The sequence below is a fragment of the Nannospalax galili genome, unplaced genomic scaffold, assembly GCF_000622305.1.
Source record: "Nannospalax galili isolate Female #2095 unplaced genomic scaffold, S.galili_v1.0 scaffold346, whole genome shotgun sequence".
NCBI classification, from domain to species: Eukaryota; Metazoa; Chordata; class Mammalia; order Rodentia; family Spalacidae; genus Nannospalax; species Nannospalax galili.
In genome coordinates this window covers 4306029-4324189 of record NW_008357637.1, presented here as the reverse complement: position 1 = coordinate 4324189, position 18161 = coordinate 4306029, and the positions used below count along the sequence as shown (strand labels likewise).

The window sequence follows — 18161 nt, the reverse complement described above, 5'->3', positions numbered from 1 at the left end:
AATTCCTAACAAACATATCAGTATGACTGAGTTGGCTGCTGAGGGAAAGACAGATTACCTGTGGGCACTACAAGTTGAAACTGGTGTTTAAGTAAGTTAGTAAAAGTAGTTTCTGAAGCACTGGGATTACAGGCCTACACCACCACACCCAATGAAAAGAATCACTTCTTAAGAACTTGTGAAAAATATTTAATCTTCCTGAGGCAATTTAATTTTGTCATATAACTAAGAGTATGTTGAAACTATGTAATATTAGCTATCTGTAAGGCAGATTTGATTAGAAAAGGCCATGCTAGGGGCTGGAGAGATGGCTCATTCAGTAAAGTGCCTGCCACACAAGCACAAATGCTGAGATGGGTCCACAGAACCCATATGAAAGCTGGACATGGTGGCATGTGCCTGTAGCTCCAATTCTGTAAGGGAGAAGGAGCAGCTTAGCCAAATTGATGAGATTCATGTTCAGTGAGACCCTGTCTCAAAAAAATAAAGGTGAAGAGCAATCAAGGAAAGACACTAACACTGACCTCGGGCCTACACACACATGCACATACCACATACATGCATAACCACACACTACAAAGACCATGCTACCATAAAAAGAATACTTCTCAGGGCCTAGTGTTATGACTCAGTAGATACAAAGAGCTTGCTCCACAAACATGAGGACTGGAGTTCAGATCCCAAGAACCCACAGAAAAGCTGGGTAGATGTGGCAGCCTGCCACAATCCCAGCTCTGGGAAAGTAGAGACAGACTGGAATCTTGGGGGTAAGCTGGCTAGTTAGACTAGCTGGAATGGGTGCGCTCCAGGTTCAGCAAGAGCCTTAGTGAACAAAAGAGGCTGGAGAGATGACTCAGTAGTTAAAAAGTGCATACTGCTCTTCCAGAAGACCAGTTTGAGTCCCAGCACCCACATCCAGTCTATAACTCCAGCTGGAATTTCAACTCCTCTGGCCTTGGTGTGCACCTGCACACATGTGTACACACTCACATACATACACATAATTAAAAATAGTAAAAATGAGCTGGGCATGGTGGCGCATGCCTGTAATCCCAGCACTTGGGAGGCAGAGGCAGGCGGATTTCTGTGAGTTCAAGGCCAGCCTGGTCTACATAGTGAGTTTCAGGCCAGCTGGGGCTACAGGGAGACCCTGTCTCAAAAAAACCAAAAAAAAAAAAAAAAGTAAAAATGTTTAAAAAACAAGTGAAGAACAATTGAAGTCACCTATTGTCAACTAAATGTTTCCACATATATGTACACACATGCACCAGCACACATATGCATAAATGCATATATACAGGCATGCACACCACACATGTATACATGTATACACATGGGCATACACACCACACACACACACACACACACACACACGTGCTCCCCCAAAAGAATATTTCTCTAGTGATTTAAATGATCTGAGCCATTGTCTTAGTTTGTTTCTTCATTGCTGTGACAAAACACTCTGACCAGTACCAACTTGGGGAGGAAAGGGTTTATTTATCTTACATCTCCCAGGTCACAGTTCATCCAGGAGCCCAAGGTAGGAACTCAGGGCAGGAACCTGGAGGCAGGAGCTGGAGCACAGGCCATGGAGGAACGCTGCTTACAGGCATGCTCCCTCGGCTCCTGCTCAGCCTGCTTTCTTATGCAACACAGGCCCACCTGCCCAGGGGTGGCACCACCCACAGTGAGCTGGGCCCTCCCACATCACTCATCAAGAAGATGCCCTTCAGACATGGCCACAGGCCAGTCCAATAGAGGCAATTCCCCGATTGAGGCTCCCTCAACCCAGGTGTGTCAAGTTGACACTAAAGCTATCCAGCACAGCCATTTTTAAGCATTTCTGTTTTCATAAGCATTACTGGCATATTAATTTTCCCAGTGGGTCTTCTAGGTCAGGAAGCTAACAACTCCTTTATGTTTAGAACAGCTCCATTCCTGCCATGCTCTTAACTACCGTGCTGTCTTTCCTTCTTTCCTTTTCACTCTTCCTTGCTTGTCCTCTATCATGCAGTGCTGATACCAGTCTTACAGAACATGTGGGTGAATCATTCCTTTGACATACAGGTGTGGTGCAAAGACTTCTGCTGGGACCTTCTGTGGCTGTGATCTGGTGAACTGGCTAATTGAAGTCGGCCTTGCCTCTGACCGTGGTGAAGCTGTGATATATGGAGACAGACTGGTACAAGGGGGAGTCATCCAACACATTACCAATGAGTATGAATTTCGGGATGAGTATTTGTTCTACAGATTTCTTCAAAAGAGTCCTAAACAGAGTCCTCCTGCCATTACTGTAAGCGACCCCCAACAGGAACACTATAAAGAAATTGACCATTCATGCTCACCCTCACTTTCCCCTAAGACTTAAATTATGAAGGAGAATCTTCACATGGAATCATACTGCAGCCTCACATCTATTACTTTTTAGCTGTGTGACCTTGAGCAAGTTCCCTTTTTGAGCGTCAGTCATCAATTGTGTATATGATAAGATGCATTCCTACCCCCATACTGATATTGTATCATTTTATGTGTATGTAAGGCACATAGGAAACTAAGAGAAAACCAAATCAAAAGTAAAAATTCTGATAATACAATAACTGCTATAAAATACTATTCTGTCAATATTTTTAAATTATTTCTTTCTGCAACTATTTGCTGTAATTTCAAAATCAACATTCAATTGACTGTTATTTTAAATTGCCAAATTTGGCAGATTTACTGCTGGCAAAATGGACTTTATGACAATTTTACATTTATTGATAATACTTCCCCTAAAAGGATTTTATTTATTCTAATAAAAGGTTATTTATTTTTTCTTTCTACTTCTTTGACAAATACTACTCATTTATAAATTAAAACCAACATTTTTTGTTTTTGATACAGGGTCTCATGTAGCCCTGGTTGCAATAGCCAAGGATGGCTTTGAACTCCTGATCTTTCTGCCTCTACCTCCTGAGTGCTGGGATTACAGGTGTGTGCCACCATGCCTGGCTAAAACCACCATTAAAATTTTTTTATATGTATTTTTTATTAAAACACCATTTTTAAAGGTTTGTTTTTTGTTCTTCTATCTATAGTTCTAATATGTGCCACTAAGAAGGGAGTAAGAGCATACATTATCATCTCCATAATCTTTTGACAGAAGTATAATGTGACCTTTTATACTGCAAGTAATTTGCACATATTCACTTAAATGTTATCAAAATATTGCCATGTCATGACTGTTTCTGATATTTGCACAAAATATATTGCAGAAGGATAATCTACTTTATTCTCTGTAGTTAAGAAAAAACTACAATCAAGAATTAAAAATTCTAAACCTAGCATCTGAACCATAAAAATGTATTTCTTACAGGTTTAGAGACTGGGTAGTCCAAGACTAAGGCAGCCAGCTTCCCTGTCTGGTGAGGGACTAACTTCAGGTTCATAGATGGCACATCACATGGTGGAAGGAAGCATTCTGGTCTAGCCCCAGAGAGCAGATCCCATTCTTGATGACCCTACTCTCATGAGCTTGTCACTTCTGGATGCCCTCACCCTGGGGATTATGTTACAACATATGAATTTTGAAGAGACACATTCAGACCATAACTCCCTCAGTTAAAGGTTATCTTCAGAAAATTAAAGAGATCCATTTACAATTCCTTAAGCATCTACTTAATTATTAGGTATCAGTATGGTTTAACTTATTTAAAATGTATTTACTACTGGGTGAGAATGAGCTGATCTTCTTAAAGGGAGGGACTTAGATAGACTGACTAGATCACATTAGATGAATTTGCACTAAAAGACATCTGGGGACACTAACTTTACATGATAGGCCTTAACACAAAGTATAAACTCCAGTGGGGAGCTATGGGAGGGTGCCAAAGGGGAAGCAGGTATAAAGATGAATTCTCTGTATGAAATACACAAAAATTCAATAAAAAAATTTTTTTAATAAAAAAAATGCAGAAGAGAAAAAAAGTTAAAATATTTATCTCATTTTAGTGTTTCATACATAAAAGCCACTTAGAAATTGGTTGGTGCCCTTTTTTTTTTTCCTTCTTTCCCTGAGATGGGGTCTCTATAGCCTCAGCTAGCCTAGAACTTGCTATGTAGACCAGGCTGGCTTCGAGCTCACAGAGATCTGTCTTCCTTTGCTTCCCAAGTGCTGGGATTAAAGGCAACTGCCACCACACCCAACCTACCCTTGCCCTTTTTAAAAAACCCTGCATAGCCAGGCATGGTGGCGTATGCCTTTAATCCCAGCACTCGGGAGGCAGAGGCAGGTGGATCTCTATGAGTTCAAGGCCAGCCTGGTCTACATAGTGAGTTCCAGGATAGCTGGGGCTACAGGAAGACCCTGTCTCAAAAAAGACCAAAAGAAAAAAAAAACATGCATGGAAGCCTGGTATATTTTAAAAGAAATGATACTTTACTGTACTATTAATCTATGCCAATTTTATGATTATGGAACTGGGGATGTTTTAGGCAGAACTGTTATTACTATAAAACTTGAATGTGGCTACATTGTGATTCCTAATGCTAGAAGTAAACATAAGCCTTGCTGTGTAGACTTGCAGTGACAGCTGGGACACAGTACATGTGCATGCAGGCAGCTCAAATTCAAGTGGAGGATTTGTTTTGTTTGTGAATAAACCATACTACATATGTTCTCTTATTTGCACAAATCTCAGCAGCATTTGCCATGGGAACTTGAAAAGAAAATCCTAGATCAGAAAGATTTGTGGAGAGGATAAAGGCTTTTAAGAGATGTTTTAGGATTAAGATTATGCTAATTTTATTAAATGAAAATATTTGTAACTGTTACTTTCTCACTGGCAGCACGTTTCTCAATAAAATGCCTATTTTAATGTTCATTGTCAACATCTTTTCTTTGAATCTGAGTAATGCAGAAGTTATCATAGAAGTCTTTTCTATGAATTCTCAATGTGTTCTTAAATGAATTTCCCAAGATTATCTCATGATCCTTTAAGTTCTACAGAGTTTTGAGCAATTAGGTGGTTAGTAACACATTAGACTCATACATTTCATGACTTTTTCTTTTTATTGAATTTTTGTGCATTTTATACAGAATATCTCAATCTTAATCATCTTTATACCCCCATCCCCACCAGCACCCTCCCATAGCCCCCGCACTGGAACCCATATTAAGGCCCAATGTGTCAAGTCAGTCCCCAGATGTTCCCCAGTGAAAGTCCATCCACTGAGGTCTAGTCAGCCTATCTAGAGTCTCTTGTTTTAGGAAGATCGGCTCTTCCTCACCTAGCAGTAATCAGTTGTCAATGTTTCTTTTAATCTAAAGAATCACAGCTGGGAAAATGATCTACCTGGTACAACTTTTACTATTCCTACCTTTTTTCAAAAAAATATTTTTATTGAGTTTTTGTGCATTTCACATAATAGATTTTTTTTTTTAAGTCTTTTTGAGACAGGGTCTTCCTGTAACTCCAACTGGCCTGGAACTTGCTATGTAGAACCAGATTGACATTGAACTCATAGAGATCCGCCTGCCTCTGCCTCCTGAGTGGTAAGATTTAAAGGCATGCACCACCATGTCCTGCTCACCATGTCCTGCTCATATAGTAGATCTTAATCAAATTTAGACCTCCTCCCCGTCCATGCTCCCCATACCCCCAACACCAGATTTCATGCATACTGTCATATGAATGTTAAGTCCTATCTGATCAAGCATTTGTACCCACATGTCCTTCAATGCAAGTTCATCCACTGGAGTCTAGTAAGCCTATGTAGAATCACTCCCTTAAGGAAGATCTACTCTCTCTCACCCAGTAATTGGTAATCAATTGCCAATAGTTCCTGGCTTAGGGTTGGGGCCTGCTGCCAATTTCCCTTGTTCTATGCTGGGATTTTGTCTGATTGAGCCAGCATGAGTCTTGTGCATGATGTAATCATTGTTGCAAGTTCACATGAGCAAGCTCCCAGTGGCCTGAAAGCATATTTCCTTATGTTCATGCACCAATCCTGGCTCTTACAATCTTTCCACCCCCTCTTCCACAATGGTCCCTAAGCTGTGGATGGGTAAGGTTTATACAAGAGTTCTATCCAGGAACATGCACTCTGCAGTCTCTTGTTCTCTAAAACTTAGCCAGATGTAGCCTTCTGTGTGCATTAAAACCTATCTCTCTTCAAATTCATTTTTATATGTATGAGTATTTGCCTGCATGGATACATGTGCAACATTTGCATAAGGTGCTTATGGAGGCCAGAAGAGGGCATGAGATCCCTTAGAACTGGAGTTTTGGACAGTTATTAGCTGTCATGTAGGTGATGGGAACTGAACTGGGGTCCTCTGCAACCAGGGGTCTTCAATGCTGAGCCACCTCTCCAATCCCCAAACCCATTTTTTACACCAGTCCTCAATACAGTCCAATGTTTTTTTAACTATCATCAATGAGTAATTCCATGTCTAAATTGTGCCTAATTTTCAGTACTTTCAGAATAAGATATATTTTGGCTGTTTTGAGAATAGCGATTAATGATCATTAAATTTCTAAAAGTTATGCAGCAGAATTTAGCTCTTAATTTTTGTCCCTTCATCATATATATAATTGCTTTATATATAAAGCACAATAAAGAGCACTTGCTGCACTTGCAGAGGAGAGATCAGTTCCCAGCACCCATGTTGGGTAGCTTACAACTGCCTATTACTCAAGGGAAACTTATTGAAGATTAATATATAAACATTTTAATCAAAGATCAATTTCTCTAAAATAGTTTATTAGATTATTCCTTTGGCTTAGTAGGTAATGGTAATAATAACAGTATTTAAGGGTAGACCCCCTCCAAAAGCTTAATTCAATTACACTTTTAAATCTTAAAATAGTTGAAATTTAAGATCTTAAATTTTCTAAAATACATTTTAAGGCCTTAATTTACCAACACAAATATCCACACACCAAGTACCATGTTCGATTTATAGAGGGAAAACCTACAGATTAACTCACATATCCTCATAGTCCTTATATTTACCTGAGGGATCTTATTCCCATTTTTAATATGGAAAGAGGCAACGGGATGACGTAAGACTTATGAAAGGTGACCAAGTTATAAACTGTAGCTAATTATTCAACCTTACATTTCTATAGACAGAGGAAGCCTGTGTGAATTCTTTTCACCAGTACTTGGATATGCATTTAACAAAGCATCCAGCATAAGCAAAACATAATGTTGAACAATGGACTTTCAGTGCTGTCTTAGTTTGTTTCTTCATTGCTGTGACAGAATACTCTGACCACTACCAACTTGGGGAGGAAAGGGTTTATTCAGCTTACATATCCCGGGTCACAGTTCATCAGGGAGCCCAAGGTAGGAACTCAGGGCAGGAACCTGGAGGCAGGAGCTGGAGCACAGGCCATAGAGGAATGCTGCTTACTGGCTTACTCCCCTGGCCCCTGCTCAGCTTGCTTTCTTATATAACACAGGCCCACGTGCCCAGAGGTGGCACTACCCTCAGTGGGCTGGGCCCTTACACATCACTCAACAATCAAGAAAATGCCCCACAGACATGGCCACAGGCCAGTCCAATGGAGGCAATTCCCCAATTGAGGCTCCCTCAACCCAGGTGTGTCAAGTTGACACTAAAGCTATCCAGCACAAGTGTGCTTGTGTTCTACTATGAAAGACACATATATTAAATGTCCAGCTAACTTGGACTCACAAATGATCCTGATCAATAGAATTTATGAGACACTTGACCTTGGGGTGAAAGGAAAACTAAGGAACTCATGTCTTGGCAAAGCTCTAAGGATGAAAAGAACTACTCCTATGAAAGGGAGCATAGCACACTGTACAGCAGAGGAAAAATAGCTGAGGAGGAATGGGCACAGCTGAAACAGATCAATAATGAATGTGTAATAATAGATAAGGCAGATAAATCAAGAATATATGCTTGTTGATTTGTTTGCCTCATCTAGCCTAAAACTCACTATGTAGACCAGGTTGACCTCGATCTCAGAGATCTGCCTGTCTCTCCTGAGTGCTGGGATTAAAGATGCATCACCATGCCCAGATAGAGAGTATCGCTCTGCTTTCCTAATTAGTTAAGAAAATGACTTACGGGTACTACTTCAGAATTATAATATACACAGACCGTGCATCATATAAATGTCTTTAAGAGTTTAGACTCAGAAAAAGATGGGCAGAGATCTAGATTCCTCATCGAAGAAGATATACAAATGGAAAATAAGCATATGAAAATATACTCGGTATCATGTCATTTGTAATTACAAATTACATTGAAAAACAAAGTGTAAGGCCATGAGTTCAGTATCTGGTAACTAAAATAAATGAAAAATAATTGCATACCTGTTAGAATGGCTAAAATCCAAAACACTGACAACTGGCCGGGATATGGAGCAACACTGCTAGAGGGGATGCAAAACAGCAGACATTCTGGAAGATAGCCTGGCATTCTCATACCATAGGAGCCTGCAAATATGTATCTCAGTATTTACCCCAAATGAGTTGAAAACTGGCATCCACACAGAAACCTGCATATGGATGTTCATTCATTATTGCCAAAACTTGGACCCAAGCAATATGTTCTTTAGTAGTGGAACATCCAACAAAAGAATATTAAAAGATTAGTAGTTTCTTAAAGGGAGAGGGAAACTAAATAATGAGAGCTATAAGTTCAATGGTTAGCCAAGTCTTGACAAAGGTCATACTTAAGTTTTATAAAAGTGCTTTTGCAGAATGTGCTGTAATGTCAAAGAATTAATGTGCAAATCTGGAAATTTTTTCTATTAGATCTGGTTAATATTTTCCTAAAGCACAAAAAAAAAAAAAAAAAAAACTCACTACTTGACATACTTTCCATTGCTTAAAAAAAAAAAAGACTGCTTTTTGGGGCTGGGCGTGGTGGCACAATCCCAGCACTCGGGAAGCAGAGGCAGGCAGATCTCTGTGAGTTCAAGGCCAGCCTAGTCTACATAGTGAGTTCCAGGACAGCTGGGGCTACAGGGAGACCCTGTCTCAAAAAGACCAAAAAGAAACCTGCTTTCTGAAGTAAGAAAATGACTTAAGGGTGCTACTTCAGAAGGATAGTATACACAGACCATGCATCATATAAATGTTTCATGCTTTTTATTCACTACTTTTCTATTGCTGTGATAAAACACCAAGACCTAGGTAGCTTACAGTTCCAGAGGGGTAAGAGTCCATCATGGCAGGAAGACATGTCGGCTGGTGCAGAAAGTTGAGCCTGCACATTTTCAAACAGGCAGAGGAAGCAGAGAGTGAGACAGAGAGTAGGCAAATACTTGGAGCCTATTAGGGAGGACATTTTCATTCAAACCATCATGCTTTATACAATTGAATTCTAACTACTGTAGTTTTAACAGATAAGATATCAATACTATAAAGAAATAATCTGATCTACTCAAAGTAGATTTTGTCATTTATCAGGGCAGTGGGGAATTTTTTTGACCATTTACATGATCACTAGGAACTAATATTTGACTGATAAATTCTACTTTCATCTTTTGTACATTGAGGAAAAAGATTAACAATTCTATCCATGTTGAGATGTGTATTTTGGAGGATTGATTCCATCTCTTTGATCAGTTTTTTCTCCAGCTTCCTCATGTTGTCCAACATTGTTTTGGCTTTTTCCTAAATAATTAAAATAATAAAAGTAAATACACACACACGAACCTAACCAAATTTCAACCCATATCCACTGACAAGGTTTATTCATACTGGTTTCTAGTGGTTTGGTTGCTTTCCTCCCCTGTAGGTACAGAAAGAATAAAAGTCTTTGGAAAAAGTCATAGCTCTAGATTGAGTCAATGCCCTAATATTTATTAATTATTTTTAGCTGAAAATACAAGTACAATTATAAGGATTAATAAATTAACAAGAAAACAGGACAAGTAAAATTTGCTATATTGTGTATTAGAAAATTTGCTGAAAATTATGGCTGAGATTTTTTGTGGATTTAGATCTCTAAAACCAATTTTATCAGATTAAAGAACTGGGGCTGGAGGTATAGCTCAGTGATAGAGTGCTTGCCTAACATGTTTGGGCTCAATCCCTAGCATTGGAAACAAAGACAGTAGATAAACAGGTCAATGCAATCATCAGACCAGGGAAACAGAACAGTATTGTTCTAGAGGGAAAGCAATAAAAAGACATTTTCTCCTTGTTTCAAGAAAGCAGGGGAAAAAAAGGGTCATGATTCTTAAGAGAAAGTAGCAATTTTTCCTACATGTGCTGCTGGGGATCAAACCCAGGCCTTGTACATGCTAGGGAAATGCTCTGTCTCTGAACCTATACTTCTAGCCTCTAGAAAGGTGGAATTTTTAAATAGCTGAAAATTATCATCTTTGGGCCTACAGAAAAAAAGAACACTGTATATAAGCATAATTTAAAATTTCTGAACAATTATGTGGCAGAGTGCCACAAAACAGATTCCTAACACACAATTTCATGCAATTTTTTTTGTAGTAGCGAAAATTTTTGTCAATAAATGGTATTCAAATAATTGGTTATCTTTTTGGAAAACAAGCTTAGAATCCCTACTTCATGACAAATAAAACAAATTTAAGATGGATTAGAGAACTAATTTAAAATTTTTACTTATTTATTTATTTGTATGTATGTACAAAGGCATGAATGTGTCACAGTGTACTTTGTGTGGAGGTCAGAGAACAACTTGCTGGAATCAGTTCTTTCCTTCCACCATGTGGGTCCTGAGGATTGAACATTGAACTCAGGTCATCAGGCTTGGCAGCAGGTGCCTTTACCTGCTGAGTCATTTTTCCAGCTCCATAAAACTAAATGTATTTTAAAAGCACACATACATGGGCCAGATGACTCTGCTGGTGAAGGAACTTGCAGCCAAGCCTGAATCTAAGTTCAATCCCTGGGACCCATATGGTGGAAGGAGTGAACCAACTCCTCAAAGTTGTCCTCTGCTTTCCACACTCATGTTGTGGCATGCCCTTACCTTAGGCCTACACACACACACACACACACACACACACACACACACACACACACACACACACAAAACAAAAAACAAAAAAACAAAAAAACAAAAAACAAAAAACAAAGAGGAGGGACAACACAGAGGAGACATTTCCTCCATGCTTCCAAGTGAAGCCAGCCATGGTCCTTATCTTCACATAGTTGGCGAGAGGACATTTGACTTATCTTCACATAGGCAGAACTGGTAAAAGAAAGGAGCCAGGGGCTCCTCCCAAGCCCATGTGATATTGATTTACCTGGGCCAACTGTATGGCTTTAAACACCCAAAAGGAAAGTATAACCAAAGATTAAAGGGGCCAATATAATTTTTAGAGTCCATATGTATAGCTAAAGGCTACATAACAAGAAACAATGCCAGACAGGAGATACCCTCTTTTGAGTTGTTGGCCAGGGTGGCCCAAGAGACTCCCAGACAGTAACCCAGCAAAGAACTGGGAAAATGAATAGCAGACCCCCAATCTTATCTAAAGGAATACTGGCAACTGATTGCTGCTAGATGAGGAAAGGCTGATCTTCCTAAAACAAGGAACTCTAGATAGGCTGACTAGATTCAGCAGATGGACAAGCACTGGAGAATGGCTGGGGGCACCAACAACACAGTGGACAGTAACAGGGATTACAAAGTATATGGGCTCCAGTCGGGGGGATGGGACTATGGGAGGGTGCCATTTGGGATGTGGGTATATAGATGAATAAGATTGTTTGGGATGTTCTGTATGAAATGCACACAAAAAAATAAATTTTTTTTAAAAAAATGAGTTATATTTGAGGAAGAAGCATAAAAATTTGTTCCATGTCATGCCAGGCATGGTGGCACATGCCTTTAATCCCAGCACTTGGGAGTCAGAGGCAGGTGGATCTTTGTGAGTTCAAGGCCAGCATGGTCTACATAGTAAGTTCCAGGACAGCTGGGGCTACAAGGAGACCCTGTCTCAAAAAGACAAAAAAAAAAAAAAAAAAATTGCTCCATGTTAATTAGTAGAGGTGAAACATGTCACCATTGAAATCTATCCAATGATTTTATATCCATGCTCAGGTAGATCTCAGAAAGTAACTGACTGTGACTAGTAATAATCAGATACAGAGATTAGAGACGCACACCAGGCTGGCCTTGACCTCACAGAGACCCGCCTGCCTCTGCCTCCCACATGCTGGGACTACAGGCATGCGCCACCATGCCCGGCTATGCAGATCTTTTATAGAAGATAAAACCTCATTCAATTTTATGTCTTATAGGGTTTATAATGAGTTCAATATTGTGTAACTGTATTAATTCAACTGTGAACCTAAAAGTTTACAGCCAGTTTTGAAAGAGATGCATCTTTGCTCTGGAAATTGTTATTGAATATGTTAAAGCTGTAGTGAAATGCTTCTTCTAATCATGTGGTTATTAAATGATTTTTTAAAAAATCATAAAAATGTAATTTAAAAAACATATACTGAAAGAAACTATAGACATTATATTTATTTTGAGGTAAGGCAAGTGTTTTGAAGAATGAAATCAAGATTCATTCAAAAGACTAACAAATTAACTAAATTAAAAATTTTTTGATACAAAAGATTTTTTTTAAGTAACATAAGCTAGATACAGTGGCATGCACCTGCACCCAGAAGCTGAGCCAGAAGGATCACTTGAGCCCAGGAGTCTGAGTCCAGCCTGGGCCACATAACAAGTTTCTGTGTCAAATATGTACATAAATATATAATTCATATTTTTGCCTCAAGGAAAAAGAATGACTCAAAGTTAATTGAGAGATAAGAAAAAACAAATAGCTGCCAGGTGTGGTGGTACAAGCCTTTAATCCCAGCACTTGGGAGGCAGAGGCAAGTGGATCCCTGTGCGTTTAAGGCCAGCTGGGGCTACAGGGAAACCCTGTTTCAAATAGACCAAAAACACAAAACAAAACAAATAGCTAAACTATTTAATAGAAAATATGACCAATAAGCATAGAGGATTTCCAGATTCACTAGTGATCAAGAAATATACATTAAAACTATCAGTAAACTTGACTCTTTTTTAAAAAAATATTTTATTTATAATTTTTATTTTATGTGTATGAATGTATTGCCTGCATGTATGTGAGTGTACCCGTGTCGTGCAATGCCACGAAAGTACAAAAATAATTATTTTCAGAGCCAAAACTAGACCTCGGCTCTTTGACACGTCCCTCAAATTCCATTACCTTTCCACTGCTTTCTATTGCCCATCAACAATGTTTATTATAGTCTATTGATTCATTCAAGGCCAGCCTGGTCCACATAGCAAGTTCTAGGCTAGCGGGGGCTACAGGGAGACCTTGTCTCAATAGACCCCCCCAAAAAGTCTATTGGTAGAGTAGTGGCACTTTTATATTGGGGGTAATCAACAGCTACCTAGTTGGACTTAAGGCCCACTCAATGGGAGGAAACTCATGTCTGCTACTGTAAACCTAGCTAAATTCGCATAGCTGGAGGGGTCACAGATCTTAGAGAAAACCCCAAGACTGTCACATCCCTAGACAAATGCAATTTCTTACTATGTGCAAAATATGGATCTTTAAATTTACAGACAAGTATCCCAGTCACCATCCATCAAAGAAGCTTCTTTTTCAACAGAGAATATTACACAGTTCCACAACTGATCACACAGAGAGGTTTTCTGTGAAGTGCCCAAGCCTAAGTGGCACATCTACAATGCAACCTCTACACCTGAGGCTCATGGAACATAAAACAAGGGATGAAGAGAACACTAATGCATCTTTCAGTTCTCATCAATGAAGCTCCTTCATGCAACAGAGGCTCAGGAGCAGAAAAGGTCACAAATGGCCAAAACAGAGAATTGGAGTCTACTGAGTGTAGGTCCTTGGCACAGGACTCCTATATTAAAATCCACCTACCCAGGGCTCAGGGACCATTGCAGAAGAGGGGGCATAAAGACTGTAAGAGCCAGGGAGGAGGTGCATGACCATATGCAAATATGAGTCCTATAGGCTCCTGGGACCCCTTTCATATGAACCTACAGCAATGGGGTTAGCATGTACAAGACCCATGGAAACTCAAGCAGACAAAAAACCAGCACAGAACTGTGGAAATGGACAGCAGCTCCCAATTTTAGTCCAAGAATTATTGCAGTTGATTACTGCTGGATGAGGAAGAACTGATATTAAAAGGAGAGACTCTAGACAGGCTGACTAGACTTCAGTGGATGAATTTGTTGGTACTAAGGGACATCTGGGGACACTTGACACGATAGACCTTAACACAAATGACAGAATGTATGAATTCCAGTGGGAGAGGGCTACAGAAGGGTGCCAATGGGGAAGGGGTATAAAGATGATTAAGATGTTTTGTATGAAATACACAAAAATTCAATAAAATGTTTTATAAAAACAATGTTTATTAAAGTCTAAACCAGTAACAGCTTTTGTTTTGGTTTATTTTGTTTTGGTCTGTTTTGCTTTGAGACAGGGTCTCACTATATAGCCCTGACTGTCCTGGAATTGTAGACCAGACCTGGCCTCAAACTCACAGAGATCCACCTGCCTCTCTGCCTCCCAAGTGCTGGGATTAAAGGCATGTGCCACTACTCCTGGTTAATAACAGCTTTTAAGTCTTTATTTCAATATTACTTTGCAAAGTCATCAGTTAGTAATTCAACTTAGTTTACTAAATATTTAGTACTGTCATAAAACCTACTCCCAAGAGCAGTTTTATGGGGGGAAAGAGAGTTGAAAACACTTGAGTGCTATCATGAGCAAAGAGGGCTGTGTGGAGGTGGCTTAAGGAGTAAAGGGACCAAAATAGAAGCTCCTACAACAAACCACTAAGGGAGTTGAACAAAAGTACAAGGAACCAGAGTTCATCATTGTTCACAGCACTGATAAGAGTTTGGAAAATCAGTCAAACCCATGGGAACGGATCACACCTATTTAGATGTGTGTCAGCTGTTAGTACTTGCCCCTCATTTCACACCACCAAGCTACACGACTGTTTAGACTATGTCGTATGTGAAAACGTCGTACGTGAAAACTAGTTTAAGATAAATGCCTGAGCAGGCTCAAGAATTCTTAGCAAATCAGAAGTCTGACAGCTGTCTGCTTTAAGCATAAGCAAAATAGCAAAGAAGTTTTTTATTTAAAATAAGCATGGCAACTATACAAAATATGCTATAAGCAAAAATAATTATGTGGGGGGAAAATCAACTTAATTTAGTTCAATGCAGACAGAATGTAAATGCATATGCCTTGTGAAAGTGAAACAACAGAAGAAAAATCAGCAGGCTGGGCCTTAGTGCCACAGGCCTATGATGTCAGTTCCTTGGGAGAGCCTCCTAGAAGGATCACAAGTTCAGGGGCTGCCTGGGGTGTAGAGTGAGTTCGAGCCCAGCCTAGGCAACTTAGTGAAACCCATCTCCAAATAAAAACTAAGGAGAGTACTGGGGGTCTAGCTCATTGGTGGAAAGGAAAATCAGCAGGTGTCAGACACAGATGAGAAAGGAGTCAGGCCTGCTAATGCTAATTTCTTCATTACAGGAAGTGACTGATGCCTGCCTTTAGACAGCCCTTCTATCTCCCATTTTTATCTACTTTTCTCCAGGGTCAGGAGGAAGAGAAAGGGAGAACTAAAGAGCTATGGCAAATTATAAAATTATCTTTCAATCTGTGCCATAAAATAAATGTTCATTTCTGGAGATGATATTTCAAGTGATATATTCCTTTTCTAAAATGCTTAAGGTTTTAAAATAATGAACATCTATAATTCTTGTAAAAAAAAAAAAAAAAAAAAAAAACCAGATCATTATTTTAAGTCTGCAGAGTCTGAATAACTTTTTTATTTTGTTTTGTTTGTTGGTAGTACTGGGGATTAAGTCTAAGGGGTTGCAACATACCAGACAAACATGCTGTCATAAGCTACACTCTCCAGAGCCCCTTAAATCACTTTCAATTAATTTTAATGCAGGCTATAAGATTAAGAACATTATGTAAAAAGACTGGGTTAGGAGCTGGAGTTGGCTGAGTGGTTAAGAGGACTGGTTGCTCTTACAGAGGATCTGAGTTCAGTCCCTAGTACCCACTTGGCAGCTAACTCCAGTTCCAGAGGATCCAACACCTTCTGGCCTCTGCAGGACATTGCATGCACATGGTATAGTTACACACATGCAAGCAAAACACTCATACACATAAAATAAAACTTAAAAAAAACTGACAGGGTCTCCCTAGTCCCAGCTGGCCTGGAAGTCTTATGTGGCCCTCAGTCTCACAGAGATCAGCTTGCCTCTGCCTCCCTAGGGCTGGGATTAAAGGTGCACGTGCACCACCGCTACTGGCCAAAAAAAAAAAAATTTTTTTTTTAAAGACCAGGTTACCTGCCCTTCAGAGGCTTTGTAATTTTTGGTGTGGAATATATATATATATACACATATATATGTGTGTGTATATATATATATATATGTATGTATATATATATCAAATGATGTAACTTCCCTGGTCTCAGAATCTTAATTAGTGATAACAGGGATAATAATATTACCCTCCTCAAAGTGGCCATAAAGATTAAACAATCCATAGGAAATGTATTTAATAAATGCTCAATAGGTTAGCTATTGTTACTATGTTCAAAATTCTAAGTTTCTCTAAAAGAGTCATAGCATACACATTCTTAATCAAAGGTAAAAAGCAATTCAGCCCTTGCTTTAGCATCACTATTTCTAAACCTAGTTTTTTACATGAAGGAAGGAAACCAGTATTCTAAAATTCAAAATATGAATTGAATCACACTTTAAAATAGTCTTTCCGGGCGTGATGGTGCACGCCTTTAATCCCAGCACTTGGGAGGCAGAAGCAGGCGGATCTCTGTGAGTTCAAGGCCATCCTGGTCTACATAGTGGGTTCCAGGACAGCTGGAGCTACAGGGAGACCCTGTCTCAAAAATAAGAAAAAAAAATAGTCTTAATACTACAACAAAGAATATAATTGAGCCATACCTCATTTTTATCTATTACTTCCAATGCCTGTTGATGTTTTCGGTAGAGTGGGTGTCTTCTGTCAGGCTTGAAGTGTGGCTTCTTTTTAACTGACCTTTCAATTTCAAATGTTGGTGATCTGGTATCCAACAGTTGTAATATATGTGGTACAAATATGAAAGGCTTAAAAACAGATCTAGAAGAAAGAGTCTTTATTGAATTTACATGTCAAAATATAAAAAAGTCAGCATTTGTCTTCTAGATTCCTTCTAACTGAGGTTTCTATAAATAGTACTAACTAATTGGTTCCCGCCATGGTAGATCTCAGGCTCATCTCCCTGGTACATTTAGACAAGGGAACAATGCTTTATTTAGTTTTGTAGTCCTACTGACCTAACAAACAAACAAGCACATTACGAATGTTGGAGAACTAAAAGTTTTCCAGTTACCAGAGTATGAACAATCCTCAGTGTTACAAATTGATTATGACTCAGAGTGTTAATGAGACATGGGTTTCATTCTATCATCTGGAAAATATCTTTATATATGAAAACCACTAACATTGGGGGACAGCGAATATAAAATTGTTCCTAAATGCAACAAACACTAGTTTTGTAAGATACTAACGTGGCATTTATTCTGAATGTCTCATTATGGATATACCTGAATAAAACTAACTTGGCGTGGTGGTGCACGCCTTTAATCCCACCACTCCAGAGGCTGATATGGTCTATGCAGCAAGTCCAAGCCAACTGGGACTACAGGGAGACCCTGTCTCAAAAACAGAACAAAGTACCAAAAATCCAGCAAGCATAGCACTATTAGCACTCATTTTAAGCCAACAGCAGACCCAAACTGCTGAGAACCTGTTTCTTCAGATTTCTCTCAGAACTGTGTTTGTGACTAAGAGGTAGCTCTTTTTTTTTTTTTTTCCAGAAGCAGTATCTCCAGCATGAAATGCGGAAGTAAAAATGGGCCCTCCTCAGAAGATTTTGTTCTTTCTGACCCCTATTCATTTAGAACAGCACACACATGCACACAACCACAAACAGATGTTTATTTACTTCTCTCTGCTCTACATTATAAGAAACTAAGATTAACTTTTTGGTTGTAAGTTTAGGTAAAAGTCATTATCAGAACTAATGACTTAAATCAAGATAGGTTATGAAAGCCCTAAGGATATATAACTTGAAATGTTAATATT

General features: G+C 39.1%; 2 protein-coding genes across 11 annotated transcripts in view; one reads left to right on the top strand and one right to left on the bottom strand.

Moving 5' to 3' along the window:
* The window catches only part of Gpr155 (G protein-coupled receptor 155), a 45126-nt gene extending 42269 nt beyond the window's left edge, over window positions 1-2857 (top strand). For 5 of the 7 annotated variants that reach the window (XM_029557271.1, XM_029557272.1, XM_008855289.3 and 2 more), the window contains one exon: window positions 2068-2857. In XM_029557271.1, the coding sequence (XP_029413131.1) occupies window positions 2068-2368 (301 nt within the window). In that variant the 3' untranslated portion in view covers window positions 2369-2857. Of the gene's footprint in view, window positions 1-2014 lie in introns of all 7 variants that reach the window. The other 2 variants (XM_008855292.3, XM_008855293.3) reach the window with 1 other exon arrangement.
* A 6237-nt stretch (window positions 2858-9094) lies between these two features.
* The window catches only part of Scrn3 (secernin 3), a 40386-nt gene continuing 31319 nt past the window's right edge, over window positions 9095-18161 (bottom strand). For all 4 annotated transcript variants that reach the window (XM_008855285.3, XM_029557311.1, XM_029557310.1 and 1 more), the window contains 2 exons: window positions 16979-17153; window positions 9095-9639 (listed from right to left, as the gene is read on the bottom strand). In XM_008855285.3, coding sequence (XP_008853507.1) covers window positions 9469-9639; window positions 16979-17153 — 346 coding nt within the window. In that variant the 3' untranslated portion in view covers window positions 9095-9468. The remainder of the gene's footprint in view (window positions 9640-16978; window positions 17154-18161) is intronic.